At 48.7% G+C, this 17,229-nt stretch overlaps 1 protein-coding gene across 1 annotated transcript in view; it reads left to right on the forward strand.

Annotated features, from left to right (window-relative positions):
* The window catches only part of LOC144826151 (uncharacterized), a 212,233-nt gene that overhangs the window by 125,679 nt on the left and 69,325 nt on the right, over positions 1–17,229 (forward strand). Inside the window, exons 13-14 of the mRNA XM_078684544.1 lie at positions 14,535–14,645; positions 14,730–14,917. Coding sequence (XP_078540670.1) covers positions 14,535–14,645; positions 14,730–14,917 — 299 coding nt within the window. The remainder of the gene's footprint in view (positions 1–14,534; positions 14,646–14,729; positions 14,918–17,229) is intronic.

The following is a 17,229-nucleotide window of genomic DNA, read 5'->3' on the forward strand; positions in this document are numbered from 1 at the left end:
GAGCAGTCTATGCCCCTCTTAGGGTCTTTCATGAACTTGGCTAAGAATGCGCAGAACTTATCATCAATATCCAGAGTGACGGCCACCCTGCCTTCCAATTTCGGCCGAGGGCATTCTCCCGGCATGCGGGTGCTAACCTCCTTCTCCAGATGCTGGCGGACTTTACTCGCCACAAATGCCGCCACCTTAGGCCACTCCGATGACCTAGGATGATAGATCCTAGTAGGGTCAAACATGTCGGAGGTCTTTCCGTCCCCATCCTGGGACTCCGAGGAATGTGACGCCGGGCGCCAAGGCCGACCCGCATCAACATCCCCATCAGAGGAAACTTCATCCTCGGACACACCCTCCCCCTCAAAGGGGGAAACCATCGTCCTGGTCTGATTCAAGAGCGACCTCGTTGCCATCTTCTCCGGGTTGAAATGCCTCCCGGCAGGGTACAGGTTTAAGCGTCCGCGCACTCTTAGGGAAGGAGTCCCTCAGGTGATCGAACTCCTCCAGGTGCCCCGTGTGACGTTTAGCGGTCCTCTTACCACCACCCTGCGCGCCGCCGGATCCGTGTCCTGCTTGCACTGGGGTACCGAACACCCCGGGATACTCTGGGCGAGAGTGTCCACTCTATCCCTCAGGGGGGCCAGCGCCGTGTCCAGGGCCTGCGAGAGCGCGAGACCCACAGCAGGCGGCAAGGGTTGGGGAGGCCAAAGCTGTTCCACCTCCTGAATTGAGGTGTTTGACTGTTCACATGACATGTTCAAAAAGAGGGTGAGAGCACTAATATACACCTTTTTCCTATTTACCTCAAGGTAGCCCCCTCACCCATGCTCGGACAGCCTAGCCGTCAAAAGTTGGGTGCGGTACCCAAAATTCGCCACCAGATAGCGCTGCTCACAATGCGCATGTATGGGGATGCACCGATACCGGTGTCAGGGCGAGAGTTGGTGAGGCTGCGAAGAGCTCGCCTCAACGCGCCGTCACGCCGAGGAGAAAACAGCTGAGAAGCCGCCTCTCCCCGTGTCGGGTGCCCCACAGAGCCGGTAAGCGCCGGAGCGCGCTAACGCGATCCACGATGACAGCGGGACAATGACGGCGCAGGCACCAATGTTGGTGAAGTACAGGAACTTGAACAGACCCTGCAGTTTATGAAACAGAGGCAAACAATTCCTGGAACATGCATCTGTAGGTTTGTGCAGTGTAGAACGTGCAACTGGAAGGGTATGTGAGCCCCCACAAAAGCTAAAGTGCCTAGATTTGATTTGAATAATCTTTATTCGGATAAGAATATCCATAAAAGTACAATTCATCACCACTAAAACAGATACAGTAACATTTTAAAAACATATAAATATACAGTATCATCCACTACAAATACACAATACAGGGGTAAAAACATGATAAAAAGGGGTTCGATGGGCATGAAAACTAGCAGCATAGATAGCATTGTGCAAAATGTGAGTCTAGAACAATTTGTGCAAATCAGCAAGGGAATTATAATAAGGTGCATTGAAGTGCGGTCAAACTTAACAGTGCAAATTATTTTAAGCAGATCTGTGCAACGTCAGCAATAATTTACATGGATGATGCATAGATGTTCAATAGAACAAAAATATCTTCCAAATGGGTCCCTAAAATTATTATGCAATGAGACAACCTTCGCTTACGATTAAAAATATATATAAACAGAATAAAGAGTGCATGCCGCATTAGGATTCATCCATTGAAACGCAAGAGCGTATTGCTGCTTAGAGGAATGTACTTACTCTAAAAATCAGATCATTGTTTCCCAGTTTTAATATTTCGAAATATGCAAATTCAAAATCCATGATAGCCCGAGTTTTAAAATATGGGGCGAGATACCATTTGTTATATCTTACATAAAATTTACAAAAAAGTAAAAAGTGCAACAGACTTTGTTTGCTACCAATGCCACAGGGACAGTTCAATTGCTCTAAATTTTTATTAAAACCTATTGGGAAGCAAAGTGAATATTTGATGCTTCCGTCCCTGAGGCGATAGAGTGGGCTCCTTTTCCATCTCCCCATATACTTTCTAAGGTATTGTTGTGGCATATGATGTTGAATACTAGGTGTCTCCAAGAGGGGTATGTATCCAGCAACAGATGGTTTAAGATGCTCAGTATCTTGTCTTTCTTTGCGATACAGATCGTAAAGTGCCCCCCCGACTGATCTTATGTTTATTCCTTCCGCCTCTAAAGGACATTGAAAGATATGCTCCATGTCCACACTAGCTAAACTATTTTTTTACTGCGGCTAACCAGGGTATACAGCCACTTTTGTCGCATTTGAGGCAATCTGTAATTATTTCTCTTGTTAAGGTTGCCGCTGGATTCTGCCATGTTTTTGCCAAGAAAATAGCTGGGCGCCACCTAATGAAATCCTCCACATGTTGTAAATTCAATTCCTTGTGGCATATATAATTAGAAGATGATATTAGCGCACCAAGGATTTTCCTACAGAATCTGTTCTCTTCAATTTGAATCCCACTACAATTTACATGGCCCCAGACTTCGGCCCCATAGGTGGCAGTTGGTACACATTGCGATTTATATATTTGAATCAATGGTACCACAACCTCAGATTGTCTTGGTTGCCGAAGACTGATGATGGAATTTATTGCTTTAGTAAGTTTACTTCTTCCATGGGCCAAGTGGGCTTTCCATGAGCCAGATTCTGAGAAGACTAAGCCCAGGTAGGGAAAAGTGCTGGTGCATGTCAACAGTTCATTGCCCACTGAAATTGATTTAATACAGTATTTTTTCAGCCCGCAGCTCATTATATAGGATTTTTTTAAATTTGTGCACAAATCGAGATCTACCATGAAGGACACGAATCCCTTAACTAAAGTACGAAGTGCATTGGGCGTGTGACCCATAAGGACCGCATTTGTCTGCGTATAAAAGCATAGGCAGTAGTTTACCATTAATTTTGGGGACATCGCTAGACATTTTTGACAGGAAGTTATGTAATTCGTTAATGTAAAGAATAAAAAGCAGAGGGGCCGGAACGCAGGCTTGTCTGACCCCTCGGCCAATGGTGATGTCCCCAGAAACTTCCCCATCGTTGCTTTTCCTCACCCGTGCCTTCAAATCCCTGTGCAAATAAGCCAAAAAACAAACCAAAGCCTCCTCCAACCCATAATTTAAAAGAATTTCCCATAAACGTGATCTATTAACAAGATCAAATGCTGATGATAGATCCATAAAACCTAAATAAAGTGTACTTTTTGTGCAACCGGGCATTTCCCCAAAATAAGATTCAAATGTAGGCACTGTTCAACAGTTCCATCATTGCTTTTAAAGCCCAGCTGGCAACAGTTTAAAATTTGATTATTTTCCGCCCAAAGCCTGATTCTGTTAAAAACAACCCTACCCAGGATCTTCAGAGTGTTATCAATTAAAGAAATAGGGCAGTAGCAGCTGGGGTTGGATCGGTCCCCTTTTTTAAAAATCGGCACGATAATACTAGTCGACCAGGTGCTCGGGATGGTTGCATTAGTCAGGTTGTTAAAAACATTGCATAAGAGGGGAGCCCAAAAGTCTGGTTCCTGTTTAATAAGATCAATAGATAACCTATCCGGACCTGGAGCTTTGTTCCCTAAGCTTTGATGTAAGGCCTCTTCAACTTCAGATATTGTTATATTAACCTTTGGGACTTGGGTACAAATATTATTGCTAGTAGTTATTGAGGAAGCGGTGTAAATTCCAGCAAAGTGCTCCTCCTATAGCTCGCTAGATATGTTACAGCTTATGGGAGTAATATTTGTATCCATGGACTTCATACTTTTAACTTCCTTCCAGAATCCATTTGTGTCCTTTAGGGAGGCAGCCTTAGCTAGATTATCCCAGCATGCTTTCAATATCTCATTTGAGCGTATTTTAGTGGCTTTCTTGTAGCAGGCTCTTAATGATCTTACTAGAGTTACATCCCTGGGTGAAGCCGCTAATGCTTCACGCAGATCTCTATTGGCCCGCGAACAAGAGCTATCAAACCCCTGGGAGTCTTGCTTATGTTGGTAATTGTTTTGGAGATTAGGTGTTTGATACCGGTGCAAAGACCACTAAAAGCCTCAATAATCTCCCCGCCTGTGGAGGTGCTTGACAAACATATATCTACAAATGCGGATACGTCCTTATCGTACGTTCAAGTAGGGCTTTATTGTCTATCCCCTTCCATATCAACCTGAGCTTATCCGTAGTTATCACCAGGTTTTTAGCCCCGATTTCCCGTTGAGTAATACATTTAGACCGAAGTCTAATAGTAGTTAAGATAGGATTATGGTCGCCTTGACTAGTGCGTAAAACCTCCGCTTTTACCAAAATGTTTTCCAATGAGGATGATATAAAAACATAATCTATAATCGATGAGCATCCGCGTCCTCTATAGGTAGGCAACGATTCCTCAGTTGGATGTACACCAACTTTTTCCATTACATTAATCATATTATGGGGTGATAGAAAATTACAAAGTTCTTCCCCTCTTCTGCATGAGGTCACACTAACTGGGGTAATAGAAGTATTCTCAATGTCACTAGACATTCGGGCATTAAAATCTCCAGCTAAGAGTATACCATCTATTTTGCCATACCTCTGTTCATCATTCAATCCATCAATAAATTCAAACAATTTAATAAAATTTCTGTTTGGTAGTGACATAAAATCATTATTATAAAAATTGATTAAGCATATCGACGTCCCCCGTATGTAGATAATGGCTTGAAAATTTGCATTGTTTGTTATTACAGATTTTATGCTGCCTTTTGCCGATATTTTTAACCACGTTGATAACCCCCCGCATGGTCGGCCTGTTTTTGGTCTATCTACAATGCAGTTATGACACACAAACCCTTCCAGGAACAATTCATCTGTGCACCACGTCTCCTGAAACATCAGGATGTCATAAGTACTAACCAAGTCAACCCACTCTATACAATTCAACTTAGATCCTAATCCTGCTATATTCCAACCTAAAACTTCTAGATTCAAATCTAGAGTTGTGGGTTTGCTAGGACCTATACATAATGTTACGGGTTCTGCTGGCTCGGATATACTAGGCAGCTGGTAGTTCGATAGTCAGTCCTGACTCTCCAAACTAGACAGCACGGCAAACCGGTTCCGTGGGTTCCATGTTGGCGTAAAAAGATTACGAGGGCCCTCTAAAGTAAGGAAAGCCAGTGAACTTATTCTGGGTGTTCCATGTTTGTATAGGAGGAATACGTGGTCCTAATGGGGGTTTATATAAAAAGCCCAATGTTAAAGATTGTATATGGGTTGGGACTGTGTTATGGTTGACTTGAGTTTGCAGTAGCCATTTCACCAAAAGGGGGCGTCTAAAATGTATGATGATACAATCACCTAGGATATTCTTTTCAGAAGACCCCACCCAGCCTACAAGTCACACCATTAAAATATAATAGGCGTGCTCCATCCCTAAGCCTTTATATTTTGTTAGCCAATCAGTACTCTTATTTTTAAGTTGTTCCCAAGATTCGGAATGAGCTCTCTTCAAGGGAGGGACGCCAGCTAGGATTACAACGTAAGGACTGGCTTCTGGGGGTAAGTTAAGAACATCTTTAGCCCCAATAGGAATATCTTTTGGGTAGTTCTTTCGCCTATGGGCACACAAACAGGTAATGCGGAAGAAACTGACACCGGAATCTGTGGCTGACTATTACTATTACTACTTAACCCATTGCCAACTGTTACCGCGTTTGGTGTAGACATCACGGTTGGGCTAGATTTCGAGGGGTGACTATCCATTAGATTGCTGCCCTTACCACAAGCAGCATTAACAATTGGGGCTGTACATATACCATTCGCCTGTGATATGCCCTGGTCACAGAGTTTTTGAGCGAGCCGGCTGTTTCCTTTAGCGGGTGATAGGTTTGGTTACTCCTCTCTTCCTCTTGCCCCCCCTGCTGTTGTTGTGGCCCTGGACAAGTCCCCACTGTTGGCATCGGTATTGGGCCCCAATTGACATGCTATACCAACTCTCACAGCATCAGTGGTATCGGGATCGATCTCAGGGGCCTTAGAAAACATATCTCGCTGGCTAGGGGTGGTAATCAGAACTTCTGGGGACAACGGGAAAGGGATAGATATATTGATCTGTTCTACTTCGCCTAGTGAATGCCGATTGGGTGCAGGTAGGCTCATAGAGAGTCTTCTTTCAGTTAGCTCGATCTCAGTTGTGACCATATGAACTGCTTCCTCAAGCATACTTTCAATGGTGGGCACAGTTGGAGGTTTAGAACTGGTTAATACTGTACGTTTCCCCATAGTTTTACGATTTCACTCACCTTCTGATAGGGTTTAGGGGGAAGGCCCAGCCCAGCCTCGTCCTGCTCCGGACGGCCACAGACGGCCCGCTCTTTGCCCGGGCTTAGCCCGGCGCCACCCGCTCGCGTCCCGCAAGGTGGGATGGGTCCCGCGTTCTTCAAGCGCCTCCAGGCGCGGCGGGAGCATCACGAGTGCGCCGGACCCCCGGGGCTGCTGGGAGGTGTTGTCCCGGTGGAGCGCCGATAGCGCGGCCGTTGCCCTCATGGCCCTCTGCGACTGCCGGTCAAGTCTGGATTAAGCCCCCACAGTGCGCTCACCGCCCCGCGCTCTTCAAGCACCTCCAGGCGCGGCGGGAGCATCACGAGTGCGCCGGACCCCCAGGGCAGCTGGGAGGTGTAGTCCCGGTGGAGCGCCGATAGCGCGGCCGTTGCCCTCACGGCCCTCTGCGACTGCCGGTAAGTCTGGATTGAGCCCCCACAGTGCGCTCACCGCCCCGCGCTCTTCAAGCGCCTCCAGGCGTGGCGGGAGCACCACGAGTGCGACGGACCCCCGGGGCAGCTGGGAGGTGTAGTGCCGGTGGAGCGCCGATAGCGCGGCCTTTGCCCTCACGGCCCTCTGCGACTGCCGGTAAGTCTGGATTGAGCCTAGAGTCCAGTGCTGCATATGTCTGACAATCTAGATTCGACTCCGGTCATTCACACCAAAGAATGACTCAGGTGGTATCTGTGCTTTAGCGACAAGTACTAATTGTGGAGGGTTGAGAATCAAGAAAACGGCTTCAGTGAAATGAAAGAGAGAAATAAGTATAGACTGAATCCTAAGTAAGTTAATTATCTACTAGGAACAGGCAGAAGCAGGCACTTCCTCCTTGGCCAAGGACACAGTAGGTTTCAGACTGGCATAGAGATAGGGAGACACAAGTGCAGACACAATTTCATGTGAAACTAGCGGGCATGTCTGCAGGTATAAACTGACAGAGCCGACCTGGCACTCAAAGCTTAATAGTAGCTACAAAAAAATGACAGCTTATGAACTCTCACCTTTGCTAACTATAAAGAACGCACAGTATTAGAGACCAGGATGATTGGCGTGATTGTTAGCTACAAAAGCACACCAAGAAGCAGAGCAAGAATGTAGCCACAAAACAGAGCTAGACAGAGCACAAGTGCCAATGCAAGGGTTTTTGATGAGTTCAGGCCAAGGAGAAGGAAGTGTGTACAGAGGTGAACCGGAGCTTGCCGCACACGAGAAGCCACCACTGCTTAGCTACAGGTGTGCTAAATCCATCACCTGCCCGAGAATCTTGGGTACATGGCAAACACTGCCTAAGGAATATTTTTAAATTATCTGTTCAAACATATTGTCATGAGCAGGTCTGGTACCAAGGATAAACCATGGTTATCAAGTTGTAATAAGCCGTACTTAGAACACTGTGAAGACTCATGTAATTTATCCTTTCTAGGTAAATGGCTTTGTGCTCTCCAGTGCAAATAATATCTTCACAACCACTAATATAATATCGATGTTTCTTCATGTTTTATTTGGCCAGCATGCCAAATGTGCTTTTTGATCTTGTATTATCCCACCTTCAACTGAGAGTACTGCTGGTTGCTATGTTGCTGGAGTTAGGACACGACCCATCACTACACCGGTCAATTAAGCATGCATTCTAGAAACCTAAGGCAAGTGGACAGGTGTCAGGACATCAGAAACCTATGTCTTCAGCCAAGTGTCCCCCTTAAGATGGTGAACTGACTGAAAAGTAGTAGTATTACCAAGCACAAATGAGCTGCTTTTATTCTCATAGATCAAGTTCAGGGTCCATTACTCAGGTCCCCAAAATCATACTTGACAACTCATAGAATGCTCTATTACTTACCGGTAATCTTCATTACTCCTGGTCCCGTTGTCCTCGGCCCATTCATTACTTATGGAGATAATCATCTCCCGACAGAAATAAAAACAAGAGGAATGCTGGGATATCCCTACTGCCCCTCCCCCCGGGAGTATAAAGGTAGTACCTACCCAGCAGCCCTCCTGTACTAACAAGCCCAGACAGGAAGGCCGGCCGCCCGGGAGGGAGGGAGGGGCGCATGAATGAGCATTACCCCCAGGTCCCTTATGTCCTCGGCCCATTCATTACTTAAGGAGAAATACCAAAGCGGAAAAAGCCGGCCTTCCCAAACCAAACAGAAGCCAACCCAGAAACCATACCAAGGCAGCAACCGCAGGAAGAAAGAGGAAGAACCGGGTAAAAGACAGGCAGAGCCCCCGACAACAGAGGACCCCTACCAGCCCAGCAGACACCCAACAAAACCAAGGGAGCATAGCCAGACGACCAGACCGGCCACCACAGAGGCCAATCAGCCCACCGCAGGAACACCCCACAGTGAACCAGCGACAGGGAGAGCACAGACACCCAAGCCACCAAAGGCAAGAGGCCAACAGCAGACGAGAGGCCAAACAAAGAGAAAGGCCAAGAGCCACCAGGCCAGCAAGCCAGAAACGGGCAGCAGAAGACAACCCAGACAAGAACAGGCAGGAGAGAAGCGAACCAGATGAACCAAAGGCCCAACAAAACCAACCCCGGGAAGAACAGTGGAAGCCCCCCAGCACCCAACCCGAAAGGCAAGACCGAGCCCACGGACAGGGAAAGAGAGAAAACCAAGGCACCAGGGAACGAAGAGCAAACCCCAGGAAGCCAAGCCACCAGGACCCGCAAGACGCGGACACAAGGCAAAGGGAACCAGCGCCTCCAGGAAACCCGAGCAGGAAGAACCAACAAGGGCAGCCAACCAGGACAAAGAGACCCGGAAAAAGAGGAAAAGGGAACCGAAGGAACCCCCGGAACCCCAAAACAGAACTCCAGCCAAAGCGGAGGAAATGGGAGCAGGAAGCAACAGCCCGAAGAAGGCAAACCTGAACACCAAAGCAGGAGCGCAACCGGACAGGCCAAGGACCCGGAGGACCCAAGACTACAGCAAGGGAACCACGAAGGAAACCAACAACAACCATAGCCAAGCCAAACCAGAGACAGGCCAGGCAGAAAGACCCCAAACAGCCCTAGCAAAGGACCGGGGCATAAACCCAGAGGCCAGAGAGACCGAGGCAAAACAACCCCAGAGGACCACACAGAAGCAACCGCAAGCAGGGAGGAAAGCAAAAGCAAACCACACCCCACAGTCCCGCAAGACTCAAGGCAGGGCACGCCCAGGGGACGAACCCCGCACGGCGCAAAACCGCAACCTAGGATACAGACAGGAAGCCAAAGCCGAAGCCAAAAGCAACCCGCAGAACCAACCCCATAACAAGGGAAGGACAAAGAAGGAAAGACCCCAACAGAGCACAGGCCGGAGAGCCAACAGCCCCGCCGACGCCCCAACGAACCCAAGAAGAGGCAATCAGGGGAAACAAGAAGGCGACAGCGTGACGGCCAGAAACAAGAAGCAGACCGGAACACACCACACCCACAAGGAACTGGAACCAACGACACAGGGACCAGCCCCCCCACATGGAGACAAGGCACCCGCAAAGAAGTGCCCATCCACCCCAGAAACACCCAGAAGAGACTTAAACAGGCAGCCCAGGACCGCAGAAACACAACCAGGCAACCCAGAGCAGGACGCACAAACAGAAACAGCAGACCAGCCCAGAACAGGAGCCAACAGGGAGGAAGCCCAAGGCAACAGGCAACCACAGAAAGCCACCGCCGAAGGACAAGCAGAAGCAAACGCAGGCCACAGCAACCAGCGCAGCGCGCCACCCACACAGCCAGGCAACGGGGAGACGCGCACAGCGACCCGGAAGAAACCGGTAGGCGGCGTACCTGCCACAAGGGGCAGAGAAACCGGAACACCGGCCAGAAGGAAACCAAGCCGCCCAGCAAGCCCGGCAGGCCGGGAGGCAGACCCAGCAGAAACCCAGGGAGAGAAGAAACCACAGCCCCAGGATAGGCAACAACAACAGCCACCCCGTACCACCACCAAAACCAGAAGAGGAAGGGATGAAAACCAAAGGAGGTAGCCCAAGCAACCAGGCCCGGCAGGAACCAACCCAGCCATACCCAGCACAACCACCGAGCAGCGAATGGAGCGCGGGAACAATACCCCAAACCGGAGAACAGGAGGCAAGACACAGCCCAGCAGCCGCCCGCAGGCCCCGGCCCGGAACAAACCACGAAAGGCAATACCACAGAAAACAGAAGGGGAGGCCAGGAACAGCAGAACCAAGCCAAAGGCAAGCACAGGGAGAGCCAGCGCAAAAGCAGCCAGGCCAAGCCCACAGAAAAAGGCCCCGGGGAACACCGGAAGCCCATGAACTGAGCAAAAAGGAAGGCCCAGCACCAGAAAGAACCAGGCAGGCCCCCACCAAGCACCACGCCCAACCACAGGCGCAGGCAGGGAGGAACAGAACAGCCGCACCCAAGGCAGAGGGAGACACAGCACCCCAAAGAACCACCGGCACAACACCGGCAAGCAGCCACGAGCGGAACCAGGCTCAGCCCAAGGGAAGGGAGGAACAGGGCCAGGAACCAGGAGCCCCAAACGCCGACCAACCACACAGAGGCCAGGAAGGGAAGAACCAGAACCCCAAGCGGAGCAGACGCCACAACAGCCAGCCCGCAGCGGAGCAAGGCAGGGCAACCGGAAGAGCCCGCAGGACCCCCCACAACCCCACAGCGGCAAAAGGAGAAGGAACACCGACCCACAACCAGGCGGGGCAGAACAGAAGGCAAACCAACAGGCCACCGCAGCAGAAGAAAGAAGCGACCAGAGCATCAGAGGGCAAGTCGCAAGCAAGCAGGCAGGAAAACCCCAACAACACAGGGAAACCCACGAGCAAGCAAAGGCAGGAACAGCGAAAAAGAACCAGCCCCACAGAGGCGACCGGAACCCACGCCAACCCGAGCCAAAGCGAACAGACCCATGGAACGCCCACCACCGGAGAACAGCAACAACCGGTGCCGTCCGAAGGCCCGAAAACAAGCCGCGTGGAACCCCGAGACAGCAGCAACAGAAAACCCAACACCAAAGGCTCAGGTGAAACACAGCACGGCAAAGGCATCCCAACCCAACAAGGTGCAAAGGGAGAATAACAGGGCCCCCCTGACGCAGCCCAGCCAGCCCCAAGAGGACGAAACAAACACCCAAAAGGAGCGAGGACCAACAACACACAAAAACCGCACAGGACCAAACGGGAGGCAGCTAAGCAGCCCCCCCCCCCCCGAAAAGGCGACAGCACAACAGAGTGCAGAGGAGGGGAAGAGTCCCCGCAGCGCAACCAGGCCCAAACACAGAAGCCTAGCCCGCCAACAGAGAAAACAGTGCGCAGCACAGGATCACCAGGCACGGCACACATGGAGCGCCCCAGATGCAGCAAGGATCCCGCAGGAGCCAGAACCCGCGCCCCGCACAGGCCCCCATGCCCCACCAGGCAAAGGGGGGAGAACAGGCCAGCCGACACGCAGACGAAGAAGGGGCCAAGGGAAAACAAAGCGAGCGAGCACCAGAGCGCGACACAACACACCACAGAAACATGAGTGGACGGTGCAGGGAGAAGAAGCGAGGCACCCAGAAACACAAGAAAACCACGCACAAAATGAACCCAAACACACAAACATGGTCAACACAGGGAGACAACTGCGCAAGGACGAATCCCTGGAAACAGCCCCCGACAATACAGGGTGCTCCGAGGACAGAGGAGGTCACATCCAGTAGAACAGAATGGATGACTAGGCACCGAGCTCTAAGAGAGCAGGAAGCTCAATAACCAAAGAGCGGAAGCGGCCGCGTGCATGTACCCCCCCCCCAGGTCAAAGCAACTGCAAGGGCACCAGGAGACCGGGGGGACAGACATGAACTGCACACCCCCAAAGGCGACAAGGCACCTAGCCGACACCCCCACATCAATACACAGTCGCATAGGGCCAGGGAAAGCACCAGCAGCACGCAGGCGGGCACAACCCCCAACACAACCAGGAGTCAACGAGGCATAAACACCCTCTGCCAAGTAATGCAGCGAGGGAGCGCCGCAGGTGAAGCGCCACGCCAATTCATTGCGCTAGTGCTGTCCGTGAGGCCAGAAGTGCGAGAAAGGCACAAAAGCAGCCCCCAGCGGCAGCGGGGGTCAACACACAACAAGACCCCCACTGCCAGCGCACAGTTAAAAGGCAGCAATAAACAAACAGAGAGCGCCAGCCGCAAGGAAGGACGCTCCAGCAGTCGAGCCACACCCACCCCAAAAAGGTGACAATACCGCAAAGCGGGACTCACCTAGAGCGGGGGCCGCATCAACAAGGCCCCCACTGCAACAGCCAGCACCGGAATCCGAGCAGCCACACAGCGCGTCTCCCACCCGGCCAAGCTCAGGGAGACGCGCACTCCGACCCGGAAGCAACCGGGAGGCGGCGCACCAGCCGCAAAGGGCCGGTAATCCGGAAAAACAGCCGGGAAGAAGTCGGACCCCCCAGCAAGCCAGGCAGGCCGAGGGGCAGACACATCAGGAAACGTCACCCCTGCCCGCTAAGCCAGGCAGACGGGCAGGGGGAGCAGAGAAGAACCAGCACGCCCCCCAGCCCAGCAGGAGGGAGTGCAGCAACACCAGCAACACCAACAGCATCCAACATCCAATTCTGTCGAAGACTGAAAAAAAGAACAGGAGGGCTGCTGGGTAGGTACTACCTTTATACTCCCGGGGGGAGGGGCAGTAGGGATATCCCAGCATTCCTCTTGTTTTTATTTCTGTCGGGAGATGGTTATCTCCATAAGTAATGAAGGGGCCGAGGACATAAGGGACCTGGGGGTAATGCCAAGCCCTTGTTCCACACAAACATTCCATGCAAAGAACAGCTCTTAAAGAAACATAGGACATAAAACATCTTCCTTCTTCTGGAAAAACAAGAACTAATGGTGTCTACAGAAAACAAGAAACATGTGAATACACATGAATAAAGGGAAAATAAATACAAAAAGATTTGAATACTTTGCACAAGCAGACATGAGAATAACATACCTGCTGAACACAACAAACTGTGGATTTAACGTTAATGGATCTTCACACCTCCTTTCAGGGCTTCTTTTAGTTCTACTTCTGCTCTCCTCCTTCCTGTCAACACTTGTCTCAACCATCCTCTCTGCGCAACCCTTCCCTTTGCACAATGCCAACCTTCTGGTGCTCCATTCATCACCATTATCCAAATTGACAGTATTCCAGAGAACATGTTGAATCAACTTTGAATCAGAAAGAATTGACTTAAACTCACCCATCTTCCAAGCTTCACAGGAAAAAAAATCACCCACACATAATTTATGTTTAGGACCATGTAGCCCATCTTTGCGTGTATCTTTATCAGCATCCTGCAAATAACTCACTCTCTGTGAACTTGTGTCAGATCGAATGACGCATTCCACACCTGCCCATCCATGGTTGATATGCACCAGTGACTGTAATCCTTCAACACAGCAGTACAAAAGATAGTCTGTAACTCCAAAACATCTTTCTCGGTTCACATTTCCACGTCAAACCTCATTTCCCAGGAGTGCCTCAGTGACTGTCAGTGCAGAGTTTGATTTTAACAGCATCTCATCAGTAGCTATCGCACAGGATATTATCAAGTGGGTAATGACAGTGGTGTCTAGGAGAGTTTGAAGTGGACCGCACAATCATCCAGTCCAATAGTGAGGCTTCAAGAACCATTAATGCACGGCTATAAAGCGATCAAACACTCACAAATTTACCTCACATTGAATTTAATTGACAGTCCTGTAATTTATTTCAAATGGATGTTAGGTGTCTGGCACCTTCCAGAGTAGCAGCTAGAAGAGCAGGATTATTATTTAATTTCAAGACATTTGGCTATTTAACACACTCAAACATGCTAAATGGGATGGGAGGAAGGCTTTGAAACATGCCAAACTACTGCCCGTTGTTCTGGGAAGCATTCCAACCAATCTTTTGTGCCCTCTTTGCCACTGTGTGTAAATATGTAGACACAGCAGATCAGTCCACCTTAACCTTACAGGTGAGGGCCCCCTCAAAAGTGAAAACTAGCACCTCAAACTGGTTTTGGTCTTGCTTGCTTGGGCTTCCTCTGGGTCAGTCACACAATCATCTTTTTTTTCTCTTTTTGTTTCTCTCTCTGGGTCTTACTATCTGAACAGGTTTTCCTAAAAGTGCATGTGTGTGTGTGTGTGTGTGTGCGTTTGTGTACCTTTGGTCAGACAATCTTCTTTCTCTCTCCAAGGTACCATCTCTCCAACTCCAACAAATGGAGGATCCTCAACTTCTGGAACTCAGCCTGTAATATCAGTGACTACAACCAATGCATCAATTACAAACACTGCATCTCCAGCTGGTACGACTCATGCATCATTTGTAAACACTACATCTGCAGCTAGTACGACTAACACATCTCTAACAGTTACTTCATCTCCAGCAGGAAATGCTTCCAGCACTACGACAGCCATAACAAATACAGGGCCAACCTCTTCCAACGCAACTGTGACTGCTGCTCCTGTTCTGACTCTACTTTTGTCCTTTAGAATTACAAGTGAAAACTACACGGACAATTTGAATAATTCTATCTCCACGGAGTTCAATACTTTGAAGACCCGTCTTGAGGGTGCGGTAAGTACTCATGTATTTTGAAGCTGGTTAGCCGAGTAAAACGTGTCTAATGTGTAAAAGTGCTGATGCCATTGACTAAAGTATGGGATGTCTGCAGTATATACATGTGATGATAGAACACAAAAATAAGGGAATATAGTAAACTTTTATTTATTAGTCGTGTAAATACAGCAGAAAGTGTTGAATTATTTGCCATGCTAAAACCCATCACATTGCTGGCAGCGATTTCCATCAACTATCTTTTATTTCACATTTTCTGTATTGTGTACTTGACTAAGACATTTCAGCACTTTGTAACAAACATAAATAAATATAAATTGTGAAATGTTAACCAACCTCTATCTAATAAGGCAGAATAAGTACATTAATTGAGAGTCCCTCCCCAAATCCCTCAGAGCCTGTACCTCTCTGCTTGCATTTTGCAAAGGCTTGAAGACATGGCTTTATTAGGTCGTAAATCTGGTTTGTTGTTGTGCTTGGTGACGGGAAACCCTTTTTGGGTAGCTGCACGCTTAATAAGATCATAAAATATATAAATGAATTGAGAATAAAAGATTATTTCACCATACAAGTACCCACGTCCTAGTTTGGGTTGGGTGGTATTGGAAAGTCTTCCTATTTATGAAGGCGTAACTGCTTTTTACAGAAAATAATGATTTCTGTCAGTGCTCAGATTTAAATAAAATTAATAACCTGTCAGAATCATGTATCAATTGGGAGTCACAGTTGAATTATTAAAAGCAATGTAGAAGGGCACATTCTGTAGACAGCAGTCACCATTCATTTTTGGGAAACCAATAGCGCCCATTTTACACCATAGTCAGCTCAAGAAGCAATGGCTGTACTTGGACAAAACCCTTGCCCCACTGCAGAAGATAGTAGTAAACGCATATGTTCTGATTTACACTTTGAAGGCTAGTACTCCATCCTTAAGGGAGGAGGAGGCCATTACCTCTGCCATCCTGATGGATTGCAATCCTCCAGATTTAGAGTTGATCACCAGCACAATGAAACTTTTTTTCTGAAAAACTAAAAACGAATTATTTTTAACTACCTTGACTGTCAGGAAGAAGGCTTGGAGAAGGGGCCTAAAAGTCACCCGAAGGTCAAATTCTAGCTGGTTGCCCCTCTGGAGCTATAATACACCAGACCGAAGAGACAAATTCACAGTGGGTCATAGATACGCTCATCTTCAGACCAGTATACAAATCCAGAGTAAATCATGATATCTTGAACCGAGGCAATATACTTTCGCTGTTGGAAAACATTCTATCCTGGCTGAAGATGGCGGATAGCCAGAAACCGGTCCTAGGATGCTTGGTTCCGGTCCAGGGAAGACATCGCTTGGCAGTTCGGGCTGGACTGTTCCCACGAGGCACAGGGTCAAGACTGATTTGCATATGGCCATGTCTGAACTGGGGTGGCTTGGTGAGTAAAATAACGATGGATTAAACCCAGATCTGTGACTGGGGGTGAATGTTTTGCCATTGTGCAACATTCCGTTCATCATCTTGTGTGTTTTGGAAAACAATCTATCCCTGGCAGGTTTATCCTCTACAGACCTCGTATTCATAGAATGCATCCTCTCTAAAACACCAGTGTTGGAAGATGTCACCAAGATAACCTGGGGAACGTCCAATGCAGGCCACAGAAAGTTCTCGATGAAAGTCTTGCCTTCAGGAACTGGGAGCAAATGTCAACCCCTTTTAAGAACCGGGCTACTCTGCACATGTGCTATCACAGAGCAGCGGTAAACCCACAGCTGGCTCACACAGGCGCATTCAACGATTAGGACGAGGGCTGAGGTAACGGGTTTTTAGGAACCCGCTGGTGTCAGGGGATAACACCCGAAGACCTCTGAGTTCCCTTGTTCCGGACCACAGAAACACGTAGTCTTCTAGTCGCAGTCAAAGATCAAGTTTTATTGGTAGCTACCAAGTAACACGTGTCCCAGAAGTACACCACACAGAGAGTAGGTTCTTGGGAGACTGTTCGTTTTTACAGAACCAGCCGTCTCCTTATATATCAAATATATGGCTTCAAGCAAGAATTCTTGAGTTTATGGTATGGCAACACACATATTTCTACAATACAAAGAGCGGAGTCATGTAAGCAAGCCCATATTTTAGATGTCCAGTTTGCTGATAGATTACCCAGTTGGATCGGGAACTCCCATCAGATATAGATGAACCACCAATAAAGGAAGGTACAACCCAGCCATAAAAAGGGCCATAAACCAGATACGGGGACAGGTGCGTGTTTGAAGGAAACATGGGCTGTATGTAGTGAATGGTTCGTGGAATGTTATGCGT

This window comes from Lissotriton helveticus, chromosome 3_2, assembly GCF_964261635.1.
Source record: "Lissotriton helveticus chromosome 3_2, aLisHel1.1, whole genome shotgun sequence".
Lineage (NCBI taxonomy): Eukaryota > Metazoa > Chordata > Amphibia > Caudata > Salamandridae > Lissotriton > Lissotriton helveticus.